Here is a 26,255-nt window from a genome sequence, read left to right as displayed (position 1 = left end):
AATGCCTCAAACAACTGAAGTGATTGGAGGAGAGTCATTCTTGGGTCAACACACAGGAGACCAGTGTTGGCCCTTGGACGGTGTGGGGGTGAGTGGGTTGAAGTGGGGTATGAATACAGCTTGAGGATTTAACCCAGCACTTTGTTAGCCTGGTTGGCTATAAGAATGGCTGGAGGCTCTTTGCTGGGCCGTTGCTGTCCTTTTCAAAAATGGCTGCTCATGGGTTGCCAAAGTGGACAGCCACCGATTTAACTCTTGGTCTGAAAAGTGAGGTTCCTATACTTTTTGGTTACCACTGTAAGATATAATGAGGTTTGTTTTAAAGACCCTTTGGTTCTGAGCTCCCATTTCTAGCCTGGGCTCTGCTCAGGCCTCCTCTCTTCAACCACTGAGGCCCTTCCTCATTCCCTGCACCCCATCCTTCCCACTTAGCCATTCAGGGCATGGGTTTCTGATCAACCTCAAGTGGAGCTACCTTTTTGTTTTGGAGGGAGGAGGAGGGGCAGACAGAAGAGGGAGAGAGAGAATCTCAAGCAGACTCCTCTCAGAGCCTGATGCAGGGCTCAATCTTACAACCCTGAGATCAGGAGCTGAGCCAAAATCAAGAGTCGGATGCTTAACCAACCGAACCACCCCAGTGCCCCTGGAACTACATTTTTAAAGAATTCTCCTAACTAGGGCAGCCCTGGTGGCGCAGTGGTTTGGCGCTGCCTGCGGCCTGGGGTGTGATCCTGGGGACCCGGGATCAGGTCCCACATCGGGCTCGCTGCGTGAAGCCTGCTTCTCCCTCTGCCTGTGTCTCTGCCTCTCTCTCTCTCTCTCTCTCTCTCTCTGTGTCTATGAATAAATAAATAAAATCTTAAAAAAAAAAAAAAAGAATTCTCCTAACTCTCCAAACATCAGGACCCTCTTATAACACATCCATTTTTACCTCTTTTACCAACTGTTCTTGGGTGTCTACTTGGAGTCCTGTAGTCTCTTACTGTTCTTGGTCAGCCAAGGCTAAGAGTCATTAAATGTTCCCTTCTCACCTGTTAGCTCTAAATAAAGCGTATGTCAATAATTTGCAATACATGCATCCTGTCCAAGACATACCAGAGAAGTGACACATGTTGCCATGATAAGTAGAGCGGGGAGAAAGACTCTTTCATATCCTAAACATTTATGGAGAGGAAGTGATTTCATTTCTGGGCTCTAACATCCTCTCCTGGCTTAGGGGGTCTTTTTCTACTTCCTCAAGTATTATTTGCAGAGGATGAGGACCTTGAGGATACGAGTTAGGTGGATGGATGGTGATTTTAACTCTGCTGTTCTGGGTCAAGGAGAATGAATGGGGGTAAGTGTTGGAGGGTGGGCTATGCAGTTGCCCACAAGCTCCTGCAGAGGGCACTTGGATGGGGGCAGCGTGGGCACACCCCTCTGGAGGTGGGTAAGTCCAGATTTGAACTTGATTCATTCCAAGGGTCGCTTCCATTCTGGGTGGAGCAATTGTAACTGAGGAGGAAGAGAAGCCTACTTCTCTCTCCCTACCCTACCTCCGCACAAACCTTTTATACCCAGGCCTCAAGTCGAGGTGGAGACGGAAAATGCACAGATGTCAAATACTAATTTTGCCTCACACCCCAACAGCCCTGCAGGGCCATGAGACCTGCTTGCTTGTCATGCCCTTCTAGGGGGTGTTTGTTAAATCCAGGAGTATGAAGACATATGGCATAGGGGATGTGCCTTACGCTCAAACAGGCCTGGTTCAAACCCTGGCTCTCCCTTTTGCTCTCTCTTCAATATTGCAAACTTTACTTCACTTCTTTGAGACTGCTGCCCCTATATATAAAATGGAGACTCACAGGGTTTTTTTGTGAGGGCTAAATGGGGTCCCTTAGGTGCCAGTGCCTGGTGCGGGCCCTCCAGCCCCTTCCAATATGTTCTTCCCCCACTAGATTTGTCTTCCGGGGACTCAGTCTCCATTTCTCATTAATTTTTATTTCTATGGGGAGGAAGCCCTTTATCCCAACACACCTAAATCCCTCTTCCCACCCCAAGGAAGAGAGAGCTAGGAAGCTGAACTTCCGGAAGGGTTTTACATAGCTCCTGGGGCTGGGAGAGCTGCTGGAGACAGCAGGCTGGAGCTCCTTGTGGTAGGTCCTTTTGCCAGCACTTTTGTTGCTTGAATTTGCACTAGTTTAAGTCCCTAGAGCACCAGATGCTCCCATATTCAAAGGTTTCCAGAAGTATGCAGGCTTTTGGCAACAGAAATTGGGCCTTGAAAGGGTGGAGAGGGTGGGGTCACCCATGAGTAATGCAGAAGCTAGCAGCCTCGGAGCTTGGCACTGGAATTGAAAACACTTCAGCCTGTCCCGTGGGGACCTGTAGATGTGCCTCCTGGAAAAGGCTGCAGCCTTCCACCAGCCCTTTACTCTTTGTCCCTGATTCCCACCCCACTTTGTCTCCTTTTGGCTGCTTAGTATGCTTCTATGTCTACACTGGCAGTTTATTTTACGAATCACTAGCTGTGCGCACGTGTGTGTGTGTGTGTGTGTGTGTGTGTGTGTGGGCGAGGGCAGGTGGTTTGGAAAGGGTCACGCTACCACTGAATTAGCTTAGTTACTCAGGGCCAGAGAACCTTAGGTTACAAATTTTGCCCCAACACAGACCAGTTATCCCCTTATTAAGAAAAAAACAAAGTTCCTAAGGACTACTGACCTCTGCCCAGGCGTGCTGGTTTGCAAATGTGGTCTGGCCTTCCTCAAGGGAAATCAGGCAATCCATAACCACTTCTGTAAAACTCAGTTCTCAAAACATCTTTTTTAGAAAAAAATAAGGGAACTCAGAGTTTTCTCAGAAAGCTAAAACCTTATTTTATGGTTGATGAGAACAACAGTGGGTGGCCTGTCCCAGAACTTTCAAAGCATCTGTCTGGACCCCACATCCTATGTTCATGGCCTTCTGAGATTGAGTGGCATGTTGTCTACCCATCCATTTCTCTCTCTCACTCACTCTCTCTCTCTCTTTCATGGAACCTTATGCTCCATATACCTGTGTCTTTCTTGCTTCTGAGCCTTTGCTCTTGGTATTTCCCTGCCTGTAATTCTCTATCCCTTCTTTCCTGCCCAAATCAACATTCTTTCAAGGCCCTGCTTCAGTCCTGCCTGGGTGGACTGTTTCTCACATCTTCCTAACTGTCTCTGCACTTACCAGATTTTATCTCCTAATGTTCTCTAATGGTCTCATGGGTATGGGGCTTTATTTTCTCCAAGAGATCTTAAGCTCTTAGAGATCCTATTTTTATGTCTTTTTCTGTGTGCTTTGTAGCATCTGACCCCATGTGGGTCAGTCCCTTGTTGAATGGGATTCCTAGAAGCGGCATAGGCCAGTATGTACAGGGAGCTGCTGGATCCGTCTCCCAGTTGGGGCTCTACCACACGTTGGCCGCACAAGCTCAGGTTGATGGAGTTTCTGCCCTTTCCCCAGATGTAAAGTAGGCATTCATTCATTCTCATGTGCTCAGGGACAAGGAGAAGCTCTGCTCAAATCTGGAATAAGACCCAACCCCTGTCCTTCAAGAGCTATAGTTTAGTTGGGGAGATAAGGCACATTAAACAAAAGATGACAATACTTTCTGACACCCAAGCAATACCCAGTATACCTTTGTTTCTGTACCCTTGTCAAGGGTCATTTATACCTTTGTCTCCTTATCTAGAATGCGAGCTCTCAGAGGGTGAGCTGTATCTCATTCATGTCAGAGTCTCTAGCTTCTAGCCCAGTGTCTGGACATGGGGGATATTAAGTAGATATTTGAGTTTGTTGAATGAGGGAGTTGATCAACAAACGAGTTGAACGTACCCAGTGTCATGGGCCCACGGAAAGAAGAGGTACATAGGAGACAAGGAGTAGATGAGTTGGTGGCAGATTTTTGAAGAAAGGCTAGGAGGTTGCTGACCAGACAAGACGGGATGGGCATTCCCAGACTAAGAGACTGCAAAGGAAGGACACCCAGTTGTGAAGCGCTGTGCTGGGTGAGGGGAACCACCCGGTGTGCAATGGCTGGAGAAGGGCATGGGGCCGAGAAGAGAGGTGAGTAAAATGAGTCCACGCCTTTGTTATTCTTCACTGGGTGGCTGGTGCTCTGCAGAGTGTGGGACCAGCTTTTCATCCTATGCTTGCTCCTGCTTACCAGTCCCTTCTCCCCAGCCCCCAGCCCTGGGTTCTCATCACCCTTTGCTCACAGGATGCAAACCTTTTACTATCAGTTGAAGTCAAGTCTTAGATGTGCTCAGGAAGCACCTGGAGATCTTATTGAAAATGCAGGCTGTGGTTTCATGGGTCCTGGTGGGGCCTGTGGCTCTGCGTGTCCAAGGAGCTCCCACATGATGCTGCTGATGCTGCTCCAGGGACCACACTTTGAGAAGCAAGGCTTTAAGGCAAATTCACTAGGGAGACTCTCTGTAGAATTGGGATTCGGCATTCCAAAGGCAAAAGGAAACGACCTTCCTTCGGATTATTGAGAACACTGCTTCTCCCAGCAGGGTAGGTGATTGAATGTTGTCTCATAAAATATTCAGTGGTAAATGGTACCGGGTAGAAATGCCAAAAATAGGGCTTTACTCCCCACATAGCTCATCTTTGATATTGGTGTCTTCATTCTGCAAAATACCTCTGAGTTTCAGCCTCCTCGGCTTTACTGGCACCTAGGGAAAGCTTACTCTTTTGGAGCACGTGGGCGTTTGGAGGTCCAAGTGAGCCATGGGAGGTTCTAGGGTAGCCCTCCTCCTGCCTCACCCTGCCAGCACACTTCAACACCCCTCACCCCCCCATCTTTTGACCCTTAGTCCTGGGGGACAGAATTGCACAAAGGCTATTCTGTTATAAAGGGGACACTTGGTTTCTCTTAGTCAAACTTTGGATAGAAGCAGAGAAGCAGATAAGAATTTCTTAACTCAGATGTTCCCAGAAGTTTCTGGACCCTGCGTGAGACCAAATGAGCTGAGGAAGCAGCTTCTCTGAGCCCCACAGAGTCACCCTCAGCTGCATTAAGGAAAAGGAGGAGGCCGGCTACGTCAAACCAAAACTCTCTGGCTGACATGTGCCTGCGGCAGCATGGGTGGCTGAGCCGCAGACCCGGACAGGCAGGGCTGTGGCCGGGCTGGTGCCAGCCTCTCCCCTGGGCACACCTGCAGCCTGGCCGCTGCGTGGTGGAGGAGGACTGCGGCCCGAGGGCAGTGGGGAGGGAGATGGACCGTGGCCACTGGAGGACACCTTCCCTAGGCTGCCCCCTCCGCGCCTTTGCTCATTTGCTCCCTTCCTGTGGGCTGTGCATCGGGTGGAGGAACCTGCCTGCTGGAGAAACCTGCTGAACCAGCCACAGCCAGATGCTAGTCAAGTGACAGAGGCTGAAGATCCGGCAGGGACAGGCACCTCTCCACCCACCCTTCTGCCTTCAGCAACTGCCACAAAACCTGACTCACATCACTCCTCCCAGCCTAGCACAGCTTCAGCCGCCTTGGTGGCTAGAAACCTGCCTTCAGGATGCTGTCTGTGTTCCCCTATTTCCTCATCAAATTCATTCATTCGCTCGTTCACTCATTCATTCATTCATTCTTTGGTTCCTTCATTCAGGCATGCTCTTGTGCAGTGATGTATCACCTGTTTCTCGAGTGTTTGCTCTGAGCCAGACTCTGCACTGGGCTCCCGGTTCTGTTCTTCTACACCCTGCGATTTAGCACCTTTTTATATCCTATGCAAAGGTCCCTTGCTTTGTCCATTCCAGTCTTCTCTTCCCTGTGCCTCTAAACATCCTGGTGCAAGGTCTGGGGTCTCCTCCCCTGGGAGATAGGCAATGTGGAATACTTGGAAGTACCCCTTGTTTCACACAGACCTCAGTTTGAATACTGCTCTGACTCTGCCCTTGACTACCATAAGTCATTTTGGGTGGGGTAAGTTCGGTTATCCTCAGTTTCTCCATTTGCAAGTTAAAAAAAAGAGAGAGAGATAATAATAAATTGCCTATCCCAGGGTGACAGTCCAGTTGGGGTATCACAGGTGGAGTTATAGCTCAAAAATATTCATTGCTCCCTTTTTGGTGCCTCAATAGCCCATTGCAAGTGTGAAGAATTGTTGCACAGGAACCTGCGTTCTACTTCAATGTCTCCCCAGAAGCGTGGGAGCCACCTTCTGTGCCCAGGGCCACTTTGCTTCTCCACCACAAGTCCTCCTACTTGTGCTATTTGCCTATATTTTCTTCCTTTTTCAAAAGGAAAGTTTTCAAGCATATACAACCCAGGAGAGAATTGTATAGTGAGTCCTTTGCACCTGCCACCAACTTCATTGAAGTCACACCTGTGCTTGTGTCACCTACCTCCCCCAGTTCTTTTTTTTTTTCCTGGAATATCTTAAAGCAAATTCAATTCACCCTGTCATCTTACCTATAAACCCTCCAGGGTATATAACAGATAAAGATGTCCAAATCAAAATGAGATACCATCTCACACCGATCAAAATGGCTAAAATTAACAACTCGGGAAACAACAGGTGTTAGTAAGGATGCAGAGAATAGGGAATCCTCTTGAACTGTTGGTGGGAATGCAGACTGGTGCAGCTACTTTGGAAGACAGTATGGAGGTTCCTCAAAAATTTAAAATAGAACTACCCTAAGACCCAGCAATTGCAGTACTAGATATTTATCCAAAGGATACAAACATGGTGATTTGAAGGGGCACATGCACCCCAATGTTTATAGAAGATTAGCCAAACTATGGAAAGAGCCTAGATGTCCATTGACAGAAGAATGGATAAAGATGTGGTATGAAATACAATGGGATATTAGCCATCAGAATGAAATCTTGCTATTTGCAACAGCGTGGATGGAACTAGAGGGTATTATGCTAAGTGAAATAAGTCAGTTAGAGAAAGACAAATACCATATGACTTCACCCATATGTGCATTTAAGAAACAAAATAGATGAACATAGGGAGAGGGAAGGAAAAATAAATAAGATGAAATCAGAGAGGGAGATAAACCATGGGACACTCTTGACTCTGGGAAACAAACCTAAGGGTCGCTGGAAGGGAGGCAGGTGGTGGGACGGGGTAACTGGGTGATGGGCATTAAGGAGGGCACGTGATGTAATGAGCACTGGGTGTTATAGAAGACTGATGAATCACTAAATTCTATCTCTGAAACTAATAATACAGTATATGTTAACTAAATTGACATTAAATAAAAAAAATACAGATAAGGACGTTCAAGAACAGAATCGCAATATTTTTATCACACTCAACAAAATTAAGGATTATTCATTAATATAATTTAATACTCAGCCCACATTTATTTTTTTCCCAATTGTCTCAAAAAATGTCTTTTTTTCTATTGATTTGATTGGGTATCAGGAGTCCCCAAAGGTTCTTATTACATTCAATTGCAAGATCTCTTAGGTGTTTTTACACTGGTCTACTTGGACATGTTCTGGTTTCAGTGGAAATGGTAGAAAAACGAGGAAGTCTTTACTTCCAGAAAGTCTCCCTAACTCACTTCCCTGAACCCTTTCCAAATAACACAAAACAAGCATCTCCTTTTTTGGGTGTTTTTAAATGACAAAATAGTCCCCCCCCCCTTTACAGCAGTTTTGAAATGAATGAGCTCTTTTACAACTTTCAAATCCCAACAATCATCTAAGAGCAGCAGCAGCACAGAAGAAGAAGAAGAAGAAGAAGAAGAAGAAGAAGAAGAAGAAGAAGAAGAAGAAGAAGAAAGGCAGGATTTGCTTTAGTTCTTGTTTAATTGGGAGAGAATTGCTGGGGAACTTTGTTCTTTTCAAAAAGACTTTTTTCCTGCCCTCCCACCTGCTTTTCAAAATCCACCAACCACAAAATTTACTCCATCCCCCCTTTTCTCTCTCCCTTACACACTCCCTCTCTCTTTTTAGCAGCAACATACAAGCCGGCCATATTAGAGAGATGGAAATAAAGCTTCCTTAATGTTGTATGTGTCTTTGAAGTACATCTGTGCATTTTTTTTTTTAGCATCTAACCATTCCTCCCTTGTAGCCCTCGGCCCCTCAAATCACCCTCTCCCCCATCCCACCCGACTAACATCTCAGTCTCTGAAAATGCACAGAGATGCCTGGCTACCTCGCCCTGCCTTCAGTCTCACGGGGCTCAGTCTCTTTTTCTCTTTGGGTAAGTTAGACTGCACATCTGCATGCTCCTGATGGTCCAGAAGTGTAGCCACAGCTGGAAGAGGATGGGGGCCGGGGGCAGGAAAGAAGATATTGGTTGAGCTTCCCTTCATGTCCTTGGGAAGGGAGCTAATGAACGGGGACTGGGGAAGACATTACTGGGGACTACATAACGCTGACTACTTGGTCATGGAAATGTTGGGTTGTGGGATCTGAGTGTGCCTGTGTGTGTGGGGGTGAGGGTTATCACGGGAGGTGATTTTTCTTTGGATTTCCCTGAAATGGACTTGTGTGGGGGTGGGGGCAGAGGGTAGGTCGATCTGCAAAATCTCTTCGTGTTTTTTTTTTTTAAGCTGCTACAAATATGGGGTCCTGGGTCTTCTTGCTCCCTTAAGGGGCTTCTCTTGCAGACCTTGATCTTTGGGATCTGGTGGATTCAGGATATGAAGAAAGAATGTTTTGGGGGAGTGGGAAGTGGGAAGTTGAGTCTGGGTCTTGCTTCCTGGAAATCTATACCATTGATTTTTTGAAATGTGTGGGGGAGCAGGTGGGAAGCAGGCTTGAGGTATGAGCTTGGCACTGGGAAGAGATTTGCTGAAGCAAGCGCAGATGGAGGCCTCTGACTTGGGCCCGATGGAGTGGAGGAAGGGTCCAGGAGAAGGGACCAGGAAAAAAAAAGAAAAAGAAAAAGGAAAAAAAAAAAAAAAAAAAAAGGAACTCCGGGCTGGGTGTAGCTGTGGCCCTTTAAGAGCAGCCCAGCCTCACTGACTGCCTTGTCAAGTGATCCACATGTTAATTTCATATTTGACCACTCATGACTTCCTGGTGAGTAGGTGGGCTAGAGAGTTATTTGCAAGCCTGCTTTATGGGTAGTTTCATTCTTGCTCCTACACTTACTCATCAGTGGTGTACTCATTGGTCAAGTCCAAGGACTGTCAGTGGGATACTCCCCATCATGGAATCCCACTTCCTCTCTCTGTCTCCTCTTTCTCTGGTGTGCTGTGTTGGATATTAGGCAGGAGTCCTAGACAGAGACAACATAGAGCCCCTGGCATAAGGGGCCCATTAGCTTTGCTGAGTTACTGGACATGTTAACAACAGAGCAGGAATGTGACGAAAGCCATAAGGCCCATTAGCTTTGCTGAGTTACTGGACATGTCAACAACAGAGCAGGAATGTGACGGAAGCCAGCGCGGAGCAGTATCAAGAGGGTGAGCTTTGGAATCAGCTCTGGGTTTAAAGCCATCTTTGCCATTTACCCCATGACCATAGGCAAGTTACTTGACCCTTCTGAGATTTGGTTCCTTTGTGGGTAAACTGGAGAATGCCTGGTTTTTTTGGGGGGGAAGCTGGCATACAGCAGGTGCTCAATAAGAGCTGAACTTTGTGAATGCTTGTCATGCATTCAGATGCTGTAGAATTTTAGTCCTCACGGTAATCAGTAATCGAATGAGACAGATACTGCTATATCCTTCTGTTACGGATGAGGAAACAAGCACAGAGAAATGAAGTAACTAACTTATTTAAATTAAGTGACTTAAAGTCACATGACTAGTTTAAGGTGAACTGAGTTTTGAACTCATTTGTCTGACTTCCGGTACTTACCTGTTGGACTCTACTGCCCCCAATGTTCAAGAAATGGTACTGCTATATCAACAGTGATAAAAGAATTTCAAGTGCAGGCAAAAAGATGGGGAGTTGGGTGGCTGACCTGTGTGTAAGGAGCCAGGGATGGAGGACAGGTGACTCCTTTGGGAGTTAGGGAGAGCTTTCTGTGGGAGAGGGACAGTCTTGTGAGAGCCTGATATAAGTGAAGGAGGGAAGGGGGCTCCATGACTGTGACCAGGGTGTATCTTAGGGGAAGGATGGGGTCTGGAGTAAAGAGGTCAGGGAGTGGGGGTTGTGAGGCAGTGGTGGGAGGAAGCTAGGGCCTCTGCAAACCTGGGTGGTAGAGGATGCAGGAACGGGGAGCTTGATCGATGCTATGATGAGGCTTGCCCTGGCACTCCAAGGCTCAGGGCTCAGAGGCACAATGGAACTTTGGTGGTTGTAGTGGTATCAGTCCCCAAGATGGAGGGACAAATTATGAAGGAGGGGCCGCCTTAGGGGCAGGGTTTGTGAGAATAACCATAGAGCTGATAAAGGGGGAAGAGGACCAGCTGGGCAACCTGCCTTATACACAAGAAAAGCATGTGAGACTAGTTTTTATCTAGAAGCAATCCAAATGCCTGGACTTCCCAGAGTTTTTCTTAAGACCACTGGCTCTGCGGGTACCAATCTAGTTATCCAAATGTGGGTTATGTTAGACGAGGCCTAGAAGGTGGAGTCTGGTCCTCACTGAAGTCCACTGCACATGTCTGCTGCTGGGGGCAGGGATCCAGACATGGAGGGAAAAGGCCTTTCCTTCCTTTTATAGACGTTTATTGAGTGCCCATCTGCATATCACATACTGTTCTAGATCCAGAGATACCAAGATGAGCAAAAATCAGCTCCCCAGAGCCTCCTGGGGGGCACAGGCACATGAACAGATAATGAGAGCACAGCATCATAGGTGCTGCCACAATGATAATCATAATGATGATGACAATGACAGCGGCTAGCCTCCGTCAAGGGCTGACTATGCACCAGGCATTGCTGTGAGCTTCCTACATTAGCAAGTCATGTAATCTTCACAAGCGCCCTAGAAGTCAGGTTCTATTATCATCCCCCATTTTACAGATGAGGAAACTGAGGTCGGAAGGTTCACTATCTTGCCAAAGATCAGGCCGCTTGGCCACAATGCCGTTCTGCCTTCTGGTCATGTAGAAGCGAGAACAGGGCTGGGGTGAGGGCCCAGGCACTGGGGATGCTGTCATTTGGGCATGCCTGGTTAGCTGGGAACCGCGGGACAGGTAAGAGGGCCCCAGGTGGAGAAGGGTGAACGAGCTTCCCGACCTGAAGCAAGCTTGTGTGCAGAGGCATGGTGGTGTGAAAGAAAGTGGGGTTAACAGAAAAAGTAAGAAGTCGGGGATCACCGGAGTGGAGGAAGCATGGAGGGTTGGGAGCTGGCAGGAGAGGAGGCCAGGACCTAGATTGGTCCCAGATGGCAGAGGGTTGGAAGCCGTGCCCAGGAGCCTGGACTCCATCCTGAAAGCAACAGGGAGCCAGTGGAAGGGTGATGAGGACATGCTGCGTGGGGGGTAGACTGGGCTTCCATCCTGGTGTGGGGGAGGGTCCGAAAGCAGTAGGCGAGGTCTGGGTGTCACACTCCCCTGGGATGCTGGGGCTGCTCCAGGAGACAATGTGCTCCAGAAGCTTGGGGGGACCATTTCTCTGCTTGGACGCTCTCTCTTTTATTTTATTTTTTATTCTTCTTTTTTTTTTGACACTCTCTTTTAAACAAGAAGAAAATAAACCTACCTCATCGGTTGCTGTAGGGTTGGAAAGAGGAGTGAAGAAAATTCACTTTTACCTTCCAGGAGGTAGCGCTTCACCGGAAGTGAGCAAATTTTTGTGATCTCTGAAAGATGGGCCAGTTAGAATAGTGGATAACATGGGGCCTGGGATGCCCAGATGTGCCCCCAGAGAAAGAGTGGGGGCCTGGGTGCCAGTGATGCCTTGGAACTAAGACCAGAAGCCACATCCTCACTGTGCTCCTAAATAATTCTCATTTTCTTTCTATGAGTTGGAAATCAGGAGACCGACCTGGTCTCAAATGGGGCAAGCAGGAGGACTGGGCTTCCTTGTATGGAGGTTCCTTTAAACAGGACCATTCCCCTCTGGCCAGCCTGCCCTGAGCTGGAAGCTGCTCTGCTATGGAGACAGTGGGAGGCCTGGCGGTCCCTCGGTCCCTCGCAAGCCTTGGAATGTCACCCAGTCTCAGCCCCTCACCCCTGTCTGGAGCCCAGCAGCCTGGGCTAAAATCAAGCTTTCTCACTTACTAGCTGTGACCTTGGGCTGTTCGTGTAACTTCTTTGTGCCCAATTGCATTGTCTGGAAAGTGGGGTGGTAATAGGGCAGTTGTAAGTATCAAATGAGGTCATATTCTTGGAATGGGTAAGACAGCCTCTGGCACACAGCAAGCACTTAGTTGTTATTGTGAAGTCCTTTCTGGGACCCTTGCTAGAGACTCGGCTACTTTCCTGAAGCCGCAGGGTTTATTGGGATTTTGCTCACAGCTCTGACCCTGCTGCATGGTGGTTTCCTTAATGGGGGCCTGGATTGGTGAGAGACCTAAAGCCCTGGTGGGGACTCAGGCTGACATGGGAGCGTTGGAGTAGGAGCCAGGAAGTACGGTCTGGCCTGGGCTCGTCCCTGTCCTCTGTGTGTCTCCCTTGGGCCTCACCTGCCTCGCTGGTGAGGCGGTGGGTCTAGATTCACAATTCTGGAGGTGCCCCTGCCTGGCTGCCTCTGATCTGGTGATCCTGCGCCCCATCTGCAGTTGGGACTGGCTGGACATCTCTGACCACTAGAGGGTGCACGGTTCCTTCTGGAGCCTCCAGCAAGGGCCATGCTGCAGGGTTGCGGGAAAGGGACTCTGCATTGCACCTGTGCTCCCCCTCCCCCGCCAGCCAGGAAGGACCTCCCCATAGCTCTGCCCTTCCACGCGGGAGGATGCTGGCTCCTTCACAGTGGAGGGGGCTGCCCTGGGGGTTCAAGTTCTAGCCTGAGCAGTGTGGGCCAGGCTGGGAGAGGGGTTGCGGATAGGTCAGCCCGATTCACAGCCCCTGCTTTGTGGGGTCACTTGGAGACCCCTTTTGGTAGGGGGCCCTGGGAAGGTCCCGGAGCTCGAGCTTGGAAGGGGTTAGAGAAGCAGGGCCTTTCCCGGGTAAGAGGTGAACTCAGGACAAGGCCCTGCCGGGTTCCTTCCCTGCAGATTCTCTGCCTCTGCAGAGCAGGGGCGGCAGTGGCATTTGCCGCACACCTCCTCCTTGCCTGGCGCCGAGCTAGGTGCTTTCATAATGGTGATGAAAGCGGGGCTGTGGGAACTGGGCTTTGTTCTTCTTGGCAGGCCCACTCAGCCTCCCCAGTTCACGCTCCCCTAGTGAGTACTCAGCCCACACACGAACCCGAACCCACGGCCCTGCAGGTGGGTGTGCATGCCTAATCCCTCCACCTGAGGCTCTGTTGGGACCTCTAGGGCCAGCATTTTGGAGAATCTCCTGTCCTTAAGTCCTGTCCGCTAGCCCTGGCCACTCATCCTGAGGGATGGGCTGAGCAGATTGACAGTCCTACTTGCAGGCTGCTGTGAGGCTGCGTCCTTCCGGCTTGGGGCCCATCAGCAGTGCCCTACACAGTTGTTTGGGAAACCAGAGCCCTGTAGGGGATGCTGCTGGACTGTCACTGCAGGGGTTTGGGGGGGGGGCTGGGCCTTGTGCCAGAGCTGGGGGGATTCCAAGGGGCTGCCCTCTGCCAGGAGGAGACTGTCCCAGAAGGCCTTCCTGTTTAGAGAACTTGAGAACATAGGGTAACAGGAGCTGCGACTGTCCATCATGCTTCATGCTTTACATATTTTATCTTTTTAAAATGGTCATGGCAATCCCTGGAGGTGGGTGTCATTAGCCAAGTTTTACAGAGCAGGGGACTGAGGCTTGGAAGGTGAAGGAGCTTGCGCACATTCTCCCAGCCGATTGAAGGCAGAGCTGGAATGGGACCTGAATCTCATGGGATCTCCTTGTCTACACTAATCCTGCATCCACAGCCTCCTAGTCAGCCCTCTGACTCCCTGCCTCCTCACCCCCACTGAGTCCCCTGCTGGCTTCCTATCTCACTTGGAGATGAAAATCCTAACTGCCAGTTCTAGCCCCCAAGGCCCCCAGGGCCTCGCCCCTGCCTAACTCTGGGACCTCAGGTCTCACCACTTGCCCTTTGAATCACCACTCTTTGTGCTTCAGACACACAAAGCTTGTTGCAGCCACTGGGACTTTGCTCTTAATATTCTGCTGCTTGGAACTTGATTCCTTCAGAATTTTAAATGGCTCACTCCCTCACTTTGCCAGGGGCTGCCTACCTGTCAGCCCCTCCAAGCAGTCCTCCCTGACTACCAACAGGAAACAGCACCCCTTACGATGGCCACCATGCATCATGACGTAAAGTCACATTATTATTTTTTTTCTTGTGAACGTCGATTCCCTTCCCTAGAACATAAGCTTTGTGTTGTGGCCACTCGGGCCTGGCTTGTTCACAGCAATAACCCCCAAGGCCTAGGCTAAGTGCGTGGGGCATAGGGAGTGGCTTAAAAATAGGGGGTAAATGAGCAAATGCATGGCTCATACTGACCATTACTGTTTATCCCCTATAAAGAAAATGAACCGGGATCCCTGGGTGGCGCAGCGGTTTGGCGCCTGCCTTTGGCCCAGGGCACGATCCTGGAGACCCAGGATCGAATCCCACATCGGGCTCCTGGTGCATGGAGCCTGCTTCTCCCTCTGCCTGTGTCTCTGCCTCTCTCTCCCTCTCTCTGTGTGACTATCATAAATAAATAAAAATTAAAAAAAAATTAAAAAAAAAAAAAAAAGAAAATGAACCTTTTGGGATGATGTTTTGATGATTTTGGCAGAAAATCTTAGTGTTAAGGTCAGGACTTGGGTGAGGCCAGTGAGGTGCCTATGGTGTACAGTTTAAGGAGGTATTTGCCTGACACTGAGGATGGGTCCTCCCTTCGATTCTGTGTTCAAGGCCTTCTGCCCCATGGCGATCACTGCAGCTTCAACTGGAAAGGCTTGGGCTCACCTACCTCACCCTAGACTTTGCTCTGCTTCGAATGTCAGAGCGGGCCGGGCAGCCCCAGCACCCAGCTCTTCTGGCCCAGGGCTGGTGCTCCTTGTAGGATTTGACAGAAAACTGCCATTCCCACCCTGCCACCCCTTCAGCCTGGATCAGCTCCTTGCTGTGGTGCTTCCAGGCCTGACATCTGCAGAAGGGACTCCTGTCCTCATAGAACCATCCGTCAGTCCCTTGGAATTGTGCTTATTCTGGGATGCATCTTCCCTCCCACTGCTTGTCTGCCTTCTTTCCTGCTTGCTAGAAGCTGGGGGGAGAGGAGGGGGCTGGGCTGGGCTGGGCTGGGCACGCCGCTTCACTCTGGTCTTGGTGTATAGAGAGCAAGGCCTTCTGAATCTCCATCTGTCTGAAGGCTTTCTGCCACATGGGAGACACTGCAGCTTTAGCTGGAGGAGCTTTGGATCACCAGAGATGGTTGGAAGTGGTGGGGAAGAAGGGGAACCTGAGGCCAGTACAGTAGAGTCCGAGGTCTTCAGTTAGCAGGTGGCAGTGTAAAGCTGGGGCAGGCCAGCCAGAGGAGTGGCTGCACAACCATGGCCTAGGTAAGTCTTGGGGCCATTTGTCTGCCTCTGGCTTGGTAGGCGATTCAGTTCTCTCCACCCCAGCCTTGCTCTACCCCAAGGCCCACATCAGGTACCCCTTAGGAGCTTTGCCCACTGCATTCCACTCTCTAATTTCAGACGTAAGGGACCCAATCCACTGCCATAGCTCTGCCCCACTGACAGCAGGTGCAGAAGGCTTGCCCCCATCCCTAACCTCCCCCCTCACCCCCGCAACCAGAATTCTCACCAGTTTGTGGCTTTATCCACAGTGCCACCAGGGCGGAGCATGGAGGTCACAGTACCTACCACCCTCAACGTCCTCAATGGCTCTAATGCCCGTCTGCCCTGTACCTTCAACTCCTGCTATACAGTGAACCACAAACAGTTCTCCCTAAACTGGACTTACCAGGAGTGTAGTAACTGCTCGGAGGAGATGGTGAGTCCGGGATGGAGGTGGAGGTGAGGGAGGGGGCGGGAGCCCCTGGGCATGAAGCCCCCATTTCTCACCACCTGCCCACACACTCGACCAGCACCCTGGAGATCCTGGTGGGCTAGTCTGCTCCAGGGGACTTTGGCAGAAGGTGTACTGTCATGCCTGGGTGGCCCTGGGAGGGTAAGGCCCTGGAGGTAACCGCCTCTCTTCCAGTGGGGTGGGGAGGAGCACCCCCTCTCCTGGCGGCTCCTTGCTCAGCCAGCTTCCATCCCCAGTTCCTCCAGTTCCGCATGAAGATCATCAACCTGAAGCTGGAGCGGTTCCGGGACCGCGTGGAGTTCTCGGGGAACCCCAGCAAGTATGATGTGTCCGTGACGCTGAGAAACGTGCAGCTCGAAGATGTGGGCACCTACAACTGCTACATCATGAACCCGCCCGACCGCCACCGCGGCCACGGCAGGATCCAACTGCAGGTCCTCATGGAAGGTGAGGGGCGGGCGGGGCGGGCAGGGTGGGGAGCCCGCTGCCCTGGGGGCCCCTGTCCCACCCACCACCCTCCAGCAGGAGGAGCCCCCTGGCTCCTTGGGAGGGGCTGTGCTCTTGGGGTAGAGCAGGGCTGGGGTGGAGAGAACTGAATCTCCAGCGTGTGCTGGGCACCCTATTTACCAGGGATTAAGTAAGGATTAAGTTAAGGATTAAGACCAGGTTTTATCCTTATAATGACCCCAGTCACGGTCATGATTCAAAGAATCGTAGTAGCAGCTCTCATCTGTTGGGCACTTGCTATAGAGAGGGCATCACCCAGGGTCACACGGTGAGTGAATAGTACAGTTAGGACCTTTCCACCAAGAGCATCCGGTGAGGACCACGGGGGTGGGGGGGGGGCACACACCGCAGGGAGGGGGTGCTTGGGGGAGGCTCCCTTTCGGGGCCCCGGTCCTCAGTGGGTCTGTTTCTTTTCCTTCTCCAGAGCCCCCTGAGCGGGACTCCACGGTGGCCGTGATCGTGGGCGCCTCCGTGGGCGGCTTCCTGGCGGTGGTCATCCTGGTGCTGATGGTAGTAAAGTGTGTGAGGAGGAAAAAAGAGCAGAAACTGAGCACCGACGACCTGAAGACAGACGAGGAGGGCAAGACTGATGGAGAGGGAAACGCGGACGACGGCCCCAAGTAACAGGCCCCGCAGCCCCCCTCGCGTCCTGTCGCCCTCCCACCCTCCGCCCCGCACACTGTGCCCCTGCCTGCCCTCTCTTGGTGTGCTTCTCCTGAACCGGGGTCCCAGTGCCCACCTGGGGGCCCCCGAACCCCTCACGTCGTGTCCCCCACCCTGCACCAAGAGTGACCCACCTCTCTTTCATTTGGGAAACCTGCCGTGGCGCGTGGGATGTGTGGGCCCCCAGGGGAGGGACAAGTGGGCTCTGACTGCCGGCCCCTGAGTGGAGGCAGGAGGCCTGTGAGAGGGTCCCAGGAAGACACGGGGCGCCCACCCGGCCCTGTCTGTGCACTGGTCTGGTGGGCCTCAGGGAGCACCTGCGGGCGGCGGAGGGGCTCTCCTGCGCTGCCTCCCGGAGCCGCTCCAGCCCTGGCGGCCCTGTCAGGCTGGGGGTGCTGGTGGGTTCCTATAACTTGGGTGGCGGGCGTGTCAGAGGGACGACTGTGTTTCCTGGACATTGCAGGGAAGCTGGGGCCGGAGGGCAGGTGGAGAGGAGCCTAAGCCCGGGGACCCATGCTCTTACCCCCTCTCCATCAGTAGCTGCTACCACAGAAGCCTTGGGGGGTTTCTGTGGGCTGCTAATCTCTTGGGATTTGGAGGGGGGAGCACTGTGCTGAAGAGTTGCCAAGCTGGGCGGTGGGGAGGTTGTATCATTTTTCACCATAGCCATAAAGAACAGGAGACAAAATTCAAAGTCAGCTAAGATCTGAAGGGGTGGGGGTGGCACTGTAAGATGGAGTTGGTCGCAGGCTGGCTTCTCCAACCTGGTGACCTCCCTGTCAGCTGAGTGTGGGGCTGGGGAGGCGCCACGCCACGCGGAGCAGTGGGTGTGGGGAGTCGGGGCTTCCTCTGGGCCCTTGTGTTTTGTGTTTGAACTTTCCCAGGTACCATCAGCAGGGCTTTTAGTTGGCTTTTGGGCAGAGACTGGGAAGGGAGCACCCCGAGGGGAGAGTGAGGGGAGCCTTGGAGCTTCTGAGACGCTATGGGCATGTTATACCCTCCCTGCCCCAGGGACTCCCTCTGTGGGGAGGAAGGTAGCATTTATGGAGAGCCAACTTTCACTGCCATTTTACTCACATTAAGAGGGAATCATTTAAGCCTCAAGAGAGGGAGAGAACCAGAGAGAAACTGCTGACGTGAACACTACCTTGGAAGATCCTCAGGGATCAACCAGGCAAGTCCCACTACAGATGGGGAAACGGGTTCAAAATGATAGAGACCAAGGGTCCTGCCATCCCCTCCTCTGGCTCCTCAGTCTCCAGTTTGAATCAACAGAGCCATAGTTTTCCTCTCCATAAGGAGGGGAGGGGACGGAAGGGAGGGCTGCTCCTCTCCCAGGCCGGTGGGAATGGAGGGATGGAGCAGGAGGGCAGAGCTGCTGGCAAGGCCCTGCCCCTGCCCCACACTGACTGACCTTCAGCCCTTCCCTGGCCTTTCCAGGAGCTCAGACCCCACCCAGGTTCTGGGAGTCAGCGTCCTGGGCAGGAACCGGTCTGGGGAAAGTGAGTGGAGACAGGACTGTGACAGTCTCAGGGACAGTCTCAGGGACCATTCTCTGCCTCTGCCCATCAGATGGCCAGTTTGGGGAGAGAACAGTAGCATCCATGAGGTTCAGTTTAATTCACTTCAATTCGACATCCATTTATTGAGCATCTCCTGTGTGCCAGGCACTGTGCCAGGTGCCAGGGATGCACACAAAGCCATAACACAGTTGGAAGCTGCCAGGTCAGCACTGTGGGGACCAAGATTAATTTTTTTTGGTGCATCTAATTCCACCTCTGCAGCCACTGCTTCCAGGGCTGGAGTTGGAGAAGGAAGACAGTCCCAAATCTGGGCCCTGGGAAGGGAAGAAAGGCAGGAAGGCGGGTAGTGGTGGTGGTGGTGGTGGTGGGAGATTCAACAGGGAACAGGGTGACAGGCCAGGCAGAGTGGGCACAGAGTGGGGGACGGACAGCCTGGGTGACAGCTCCGGGGTGGGGGGAGTCCAGCTCAGTACCTAACTGCCAATCAACACACTGCCAATGGGGGTGGGCTAAGCCACCAGGATGCCTGGGGCAGGAGGACACAGCCATCCTTGGAGCCAACCAGCCACGAGGGGAGCGATGGGCAGCTGAGACCAAGGGCGGTTGCGATACGCAGAAGCAGCCCGCAGATTTCTCCTCGCAGCCACCTCTCAAGTATTCTCTTCTCCCAGGATGAGTGAGGATCTGTGCTGATGCGGGGCACGCCTCACATTTAGGGAACTTTTTGCGCGATTCCCTAGGTTTATTCTAAGAAATCCCAACTCCCCATCAAGAAGCTCCAGACTTCTGGGCTCCTTCCTTCCAACGCTCTGGCCCAGGGTGGGGGGCCCTCCCGAGCTGCCCCACTCTCTTGTGCACTTTCTCCTGCAGCCTCTTTGAATCTCTTCGGGAGGAGGTCTCCTAGAGCTGCCTCCCCCAGGGCCGTGAGGTTGGGAACAAGATGGGGCTTCTGTGCATAGAGGTGGGAAACCCGTGACATGTTTCCACAGCAGCCATTTCTCTACCCTGCTTTCTAGTTTATACCAGCAAGCCGCTCCTCTCCCTGCACTGTGGGTTCACGTCCCACTTTTCCCACTTGCGGCTGCATGTTCCCATCACTGCGCTCTCCTGGGTCCAGTCTGCTGGTTTTCCCAACAGCCCCTGCCTCTCCTGCTGTCTTAGAACTCCCTGTCTGTCTCTTCCTCCTAATTTAAGGGCCACTGTAAGGAGATGGGCTGGCCAACCCATGCGATTGAGCTTATAAGAGCAGAGTGCAATTTTTCAGGACTGAAATGCCTTGAGGTGCCTTGAAACTGGCTTTGAAAACGGCTGTCTGCCCCTTAGCGATGGACTAATCACAGTTATTCCCAATCTATAAAAAGGAAAAGCCGACTGGTTCCATATTTCTCCCTGGAGGTCCCCTTGGGGAAGTTGGGCTGGTATTTACAAGGTCAGGTTAAAGCAGATGGACGATGGAAAATACTGGCCAGGTCCCAAAAGACAGTCCCAGGCCATAGGAATGGCGTGATGCAGTTGGAATGAGTGATGAATCAAGAAATTTTCCTTGCAACTCATCTTAAGGATAGACAGCCTGTGTCTCTTGCTGTGCCTCGTGCTAATGTCTTCCTTTATTGAAGCTTGCTGATGCATTTGTACATAGTCTATATATAGGTATAGATATATTATATATACAAATATAAAACATCTCACTACATCCACTCCAAAAGTTACACTGGGTGTTGAGGGAAAAACCATCATTTCTCAGTGTTTTGAGTTGATTCACCAAAGGCAAATTATGGAATGTTCTTACTGCTTTTTGTGCACTTGGAGGAGAAAACTCAGCTACTTATGCACTTTCTGGGTTTTCTGTGCTGCAGGGTGGTTGGAGGGGGTGGTGGGGAGAACAACTTCGATGGTCCTCTGTGACCCAGCTGCTGTGATGTGTCTGCTTTGGGGAGCAGGCTGTGTTTTCTTTGCAGTTTGTTGTATTGCTTGGATCTATTGGCTACAATAAACAGATCATCTCCCCCGAACATCCCTCGAGTGTGGCTTTTTTCAGGGTTCCAGAGCGGGGCAAGTGGAGGCTTTGCCAGGATCCTGCCAGGGACCCCTCCTGCTCCTCTCATGGGAATCCCACTGCCATTGCCGGGCCCACAGCAAGGACACAGTCCTTCTGTTCTGCTCATGTAGACGAATGCCTTATCTCTTTCCCTCTTTGCCTTCTCTCAGAATCCTGGAGGACTCTATCCACCTTGGAAGCACCCTGAAGACAGGGTGTCTGAACACTCTCCACTTTTGGGGGGCCTCTTGATTACTTCTGGGATGACGACAACCTTTGATATTGTGGGTGCTGCCTATTTTTTCCATGGATGGGTGGGCCATCCTTCCTGCCTGCCTGTGTCTGAGCTGCGTCTGACCAGACAGATGCTTCCTTTGCCTGCTCTGGACTCGGGGGAAAGAAACAGTTGACAGTGGCTCTGAGTCTGCCCTCGTGCACCTTCAAGGTTGAGGGTGTCTGGGGGAAGAGTCAGGATGTTCAGGTCCCACCTGAGTCCTGCTGGATCTTATTTACATGCACCTGGATCTTCGGAAGCTCAGGACCAAAGAGGACCCCCTGGTGGAGGGGCTCCACTAGTCCGGACACACCCAGCCTTTTTTTCTTTTGCTACCTGTTCTCCATCTCTGCGTTTTTCTCCTATGCACACACACGAAACGTAAGAAATGTTTCAACTTTCTGAATGGCAAGTGGAAGTGGTTGGTTCCTACTTTTGTTCTGGTTTCTTGGTCATTTCTGTCTCCTCCCTGGTGACCCAGAGACCTTTGCCAGTGTTCAGTGGCCAGATGCACTTTAGAATACTTCCAGAGGACCCTGACCCTGTAGTTGTAGCACCTGAGGGGGTTGCTGCTGCTACCTGGGAGCGAAGCCAGAAGGAGCAGCAGCATTAAACAGAGGGGGCTGGTAGTCAACTGAACCACAGATACCTTGGCTTAAAAGGGTGTCTGTCCTCCAGAGTCCCTGAGCCCTTCCAAGGATGGTGTGTCAGGCGGTGCTTCTCTACCTGACAACTAGGGAAACTGAGGCAAAGCCTGTGGACTTGGCAGCAGAAGGCACTAGGGATTCTGGCTGGTTCTCTCTGGGGTAGGGCCAGCATCTTCCTCATTCTAGGGCTTTTCTCCCAGAACACTTTGGATCTGGGCCTGGCTTCTGGGAGAGTTGGATTTGGCTCTGGCAATCTCCTTAAATTGATGTTCTCTAGTCCAGCCTGCTTGGGGCCTGGGTGGGGGTAGTTCTGATTGCAGAATGAGGTGCCTTGTGGGGGAAGAGCTAGCTGCCATTCTGGGGTTCAGAATCGGTACCGGCTTTCTGTACCCCCATTTGAGATAGAGGAGTCTGTACAAGAGCCTCTCCATTCCCGCGGCTCCTTCACTTCCTGCCGGAGCCCCCTGCAGGGCTTGGGCACCCCATCCAGCCACCCACTGCCTGCCGCCTGGAATAGGAGTCCATATGGGCACGGGGAGAGGGTGATTTCAGAGTCCCTAGGACAGGTCCCAAAGGCCAAAGGGAGTGGGATGGGAGAGGAGATCTTTACAACATCAGAGACAAGGAGGGGTCTTGGGGACCATTGGCTAAGCCTCCAGAGTATCCTGAAGGGAAAGTTGAGGATCACAACAGGGAAGTGACTGGCTTAAGGCCACACGATGCGTCAAGGACAGGACAGGATCTCCTATCAGGCTCTAGGTCGGTGGTTCTTCCCACAGTCCACAGTCTGGGCACAGCTAGGCACAGCTGGGCATAGCTACACACACAGCCCGGGACCCTGTCTGCCCCTCCCCAGCTGGGGCTGGGTGGAGCTCCCGCAAAGGCTGTTTATAAAGCTGAGATTCAGAGAGCGAAAGTGTTTCTCCCAAAGTCACGCAGTTGGCTAATGAAGAGCCTGGGCTGGCAACCAAGTCTCTCTTCCCTAGGTAAGGCCTTCCCCAGGTTGACCTGATGCCCATCAATAGACAAGAGACGCATGTCTCCCGGCTCCAATTCCCAGAGTCCCATTCCCACACCCCGAGTGTAGCTTGCTTCATGCTTTTATATGAGCCCCTCTTAGACTATGTGTCTCCTTCTCATTTTGCAGGGCTGGGGGTAGTACCTGAAAACCTTCAGGTGAGGGGAGGTGGGCTGGGCAGCTTGATGGACAGGAGCATGAGCCCCCACTAGGTCTCTGGCCCTCCTGCACGGCATTTTGAGGTCTCAGAAGGTCCACGCTGGCAAGGATCTGCAGGAACTCTTCTCATGTGGCCCTGGGAGCATTGCCCCCCACAGACCTCTCACCCTGAAGCCCACCAGGTTCTAGTCCTCCCTGGCTGCACACTGCCATGCTGATGTCCAGGGCACCAGCCACCCTTCAAGACAAGTTCCACCTGTCCAGTGGATGAGAGCTCCAGGGGGCCTTGAGGAGGGCAGCCCATCTGAGAGCTCTATCATGGCATCTTGACATAGGTTTGATCCTAAGATAGACTGGCCTAGCCTAGGAGCCCCTTGCCCTGCAGGGCTGAGGAGGCCTCTGGCTAGAACCAAGAGAAAGACTGATAAAGTAGCTTTTCCTTTTCTCTGGCAATAATGATCTCGAGAGCCCAGGAAGTGCCAGGGAAGGGGGCAAGTGAGCACTGGGCACTCAGCTTGGCTACTTGGGATTCCACGGGAGGGGCTTCCCTTACAGCCCTGGCAAAGTCACCTTGATCTCAGCCACAGCTGCTTCTGCTTCTCAACAATGACAACTGCCCCGTAAACAGGTGACACAGGGAGTAGAAACTGTTTGCCTCAATAGACTGAGAGCCCCTCTTGTGGGCAAATGGGCAGATGGAGAGGGTTTGTTCTCTGCCTGTGGGTGGGGGAGAGTGTGCATCCCAGCTGTTGGCCAATACGGTGGCTGGGTCTGTGGCCACCGGGATAGGGATGAGACTTGTCCCATTCTGCCCCAAGGCAAAAACACTAGGGCAGGCGGGCAGAGACAGATATTGATCCAATGTAAGTCAGGGCTGTGCAGAGGGTTGAGTTTCTCTGAGGTAATGAGATCCCCATCCTGGAAGGTATTCAAGTATAGCTTGAGGGTGTTGCTGAGAAGATTCATATATCAGGGCATACTTTTAGATGACTTCTAAGTTCACTGACGATTATCCCTCTGCAGCTCTCACTTTAGGATTCAAGTGATAGAAGGGGGATTAACTCTTGCTTGCCCGAAGAGAAATATGACACATGTAGGGTCAAGCTCCTGTCCCTCTGCCTTCTAACCCTGTCACACTCTACTCCAGCCTGCTTCTGTGCCCTTGTGCCCCCTTACCCTGTTCCTCTTTACCTGATTATCCATGGTGGGGGGAGGGGAGGTGGTAAGCACCTATTCACAGTGAGAAATAGGCTGGAAGAGGGCAGAAATTTGGGGCCACGCATCCTCGGGACCCTCTTTCCAAAGATGAGGCCATGCAGAAATTGCGTCCTTGGCCCTTTGGCCAGGGCCAAGCTTTCTCTGTCCTTCCAGCCAAGACTGTAGAGAATAGTCTTCACAGCCTTCTCTTCTGTGGAGGGCATTTGGCTTCATCAAAGTCTCCAGCTTCCCCTCCCTGCCCTGTGTCCTGCTCACACCACGGGGACACTCTGCTGCTGGGAAGGGCTGTGGGGTTGGGTTTGAGTCCAGCCCAGAGAGCTGGGGGGTGTAGTGGGGGGCTGATGAGTAAGAGCTGGCTGGGCAGGTAAGGATGGCCACCAGTTTCCTGGTTTCCTGAGTATGGACCATGCCCCTGGCCCCGAGCTGAGTATTCCATGGATGTCAGCTGACGGAATCTTCAGGGCAACTCCCCAAATGGGCACTTTTCTGACTTTTACAGATGGGGAGGCCAAGGCTCTGCTCTATTAAGTCCAAGGCTAGAGCAGGGCAGAGGACTCAAACCCAGGGCAGAGTGATGCCAAAGGCACCATGTCATGCAGACAGAACGGGGCTGAGGACTGGTCTCTCTCGGCCCAAAGCCCTAGGAGTGAGAGTGGGGGAAGGGTGGCTCAGCGCCAACCCACCAGATGACCATGGACCAGAGAAGGGCAAAAGTGTTTGGAAGCAGAGGCGAAGCCTTCTCAGTGGGCCCCTAACACCCCGCTGCCCTCCACTGCCCAGCCCTTGACTCCACAGCTCTGTGGCTACTACAGCTCTGGTCTCTGGTGGCCGCCTTCTCCTCTCTTGGTTTCTAAAAATCTCCAAAACCTCTTCTTCACTCGCCCGGGGGAGGAGTTGTCTCCGGGCCCTACCCCTCCTCCTGGGCCTGTGTCACACTCTGACTTCTCCAAGTTACCCTTCACTCCAGGGAGCCGCCTCTCTATCTCCCCCACCTTCTTCCCCTGCCATGTCTCCCTCCTACCCACATCCTCCCCTCCCCTCCCGTCTCCTCCCTTTGCCAGATCTGGGCTCCTGCACTACAGTGCTCAAAGCGGACAGGATCAGGACATTCAGCGAGTCTTGCCTGGCACTCCACACCATTTTACACTTCTGTTTTGGTCGATGCGTCTCAGCACCAGTCTTCAGGGCAGAACCAGGTCCAGGGGCCAGGACATCTGGCCATCCAGCCGACAAGGCAGTCCCATGGGGCAGCCGGGCTGACACCGATTTCCCAATGCCTCCAGCCCCCAGCCCTCCTGAGCCCCCATGCTCACTTGACGGGAGGGCAGGGGTCATGGCAACCCATGAAGCAGGGAGTAAGCACAGCTCTGGGGTGTTGGCTGGGGCAGCTGAGACCCCGGCCTGGGACTTCACACCCCACCCCGATGTGGCCCAGAATAAAGAGATGTCCAGGACTCACCCCATCTCTGAGCTGCAGCGGGGAAGCAGACGCCTGCTCCTGGAAATGGGCACACGCCCCTCCCCAGCTTGGGACTGTCCGGTGAGCACCTTTCTGGTCAGGATGCTTCAGCTCCCTCCTCCCTCGGCCCTCCTCCTCCCAATGAGCTCATCTGTCTGGGGCTCCCCACCCCCTTTGCCCGAAAGGATGTTTGGAAAGAACCTGGAAGAAAACAGAAGACCGGGGTGGGTGGGATGTAGGAGGTGCCTGCCTACCTGCCTGTGCCCAGAGCCCTTAGAAAGTGGAGGGTTCAGGAAGAGCTTATCTCTACTCCAACTCCACCAGGCGAGGCGGGCTGGGGAGCAGCGGCAGTGGCCAGTACTGGGTCCCAGTCGGACTGCTAGACCACGTGCCTGCGGGCCGGTTTGGTGCATGCTCTCTTGTTAACCCCCTCGGCACCTGCCAAACTTCAGTGGATGCCGACACTGTGGCTGGGGGTGGGCAAGCAGGCACTCTGAGCTGGAGGGAAGGAGTGGAGCGCAGGGAACAGATGTAGGTGCACGAGGGAGGAGGCGCTCAAAACTTCGTGCAGGTAGGATCCACCCAACCCCAACCCAGAGGCAGAAGGGTTTGAGGGCATTTAACTTTAAATTAATGCAGGCATGCAGGCGAGAATGTCACCTGCATTTCCACTGTCCTGAGGTTGGGACTCTGCATAAGCAGAGGGAGGACAGCTCAGAGAAGTGGTGGAAGCAGATCCTGGTGTAGATCAGAGGCTGGTGGGAGAGGAGCTGTGAGGTGGGGGTGTAGGGACTCCCCACAG

General features: G+C 52.4%; 1 protein-coding gene across 4 annotated transcripts; it reads left to right on the top strand.

The window, feature by feature from the left end:
* Positions 1–1,200: 1,200 nt before the first annotated feature.
* SCN2B (sodium voltage-gated channel beta subunit 2) lies at positions 1,201–20,652 on the top strand. 4 transcript variants are annotated; one of them, XM_072822212.1, is made up of 4 exons: positions 1,201–1,336; positions 15,745–15,911; positions 16,184–16,394; positions 16,879–20,652. In XM_072822212.1, exons 1-4 carry the CDS (start codon positions 1,327–1,329, stop codon positions 17,076–17,078), a joined length of 588 nt encoding a protein of 195 aa, XP_072678313.1. In that variant the 5' UTR covers positions 1,201–1,326; the 3' UTR covers positions 17,079–20,652. The 4 variants fall into 4 exon arrangements, with proteins under 4 accessions (XP_072678313.1, XP_072678311.1, XP_072678314.1 ...); XM_072822210.1 differs by lacking the exon at positions 1,201–1,336 and adding an exon at positions 7,902–8,172; XM_072822213.1 differs by lacking the exon at positions 1,201–1,336 and adding an exon at positions 9,193–9,382.
* The last annotated feature ends 5,603 nt before the right edge of the window (positions 20,653–26,255 follow it).

The sequence above is a fragment of the Canis lupus genome, chromosome 3, assembly GCF_048164855.1.
Source record: "Canis lupus baileyi chromosome 3, mCanLup2.hap1, whole genome shotgun sequence".
Lineage (NCBI taxonomy): Eukaryota > Metazoa > Chordata > Mammalia > Carnivora > Canidae > Canis > Canis lupus.
This window is presented reverse-complemented; position numbering and strand designations above follow the sequence as displayed.

Excerpts from the sequence above, each read along its gene's own strand:
- SCN2B (XM_072822210.1), top strand. The coding sequence starts at position 7,971 with ATGTTGTATGTGTCTTTGAAGTACATCTGTGCATTTTTTTTTTTAGCA. Across the intron at positions 8,173-15,744 it reads CAGTCTCTTTTTCTCTTTGG|TGCCACCAGGGCGGAGCATG; the intron begins GTAAGTTAGACT and ends CTTTATCCACAG. Across the intron at positions 15,912-16,183 it reads GTAACTGCTCGGAGGAGATG|TTCCTCCAGTTCCGCATGAA; the intron begins GTGAGTCCGGGA and ends TTCCATCCCCAG.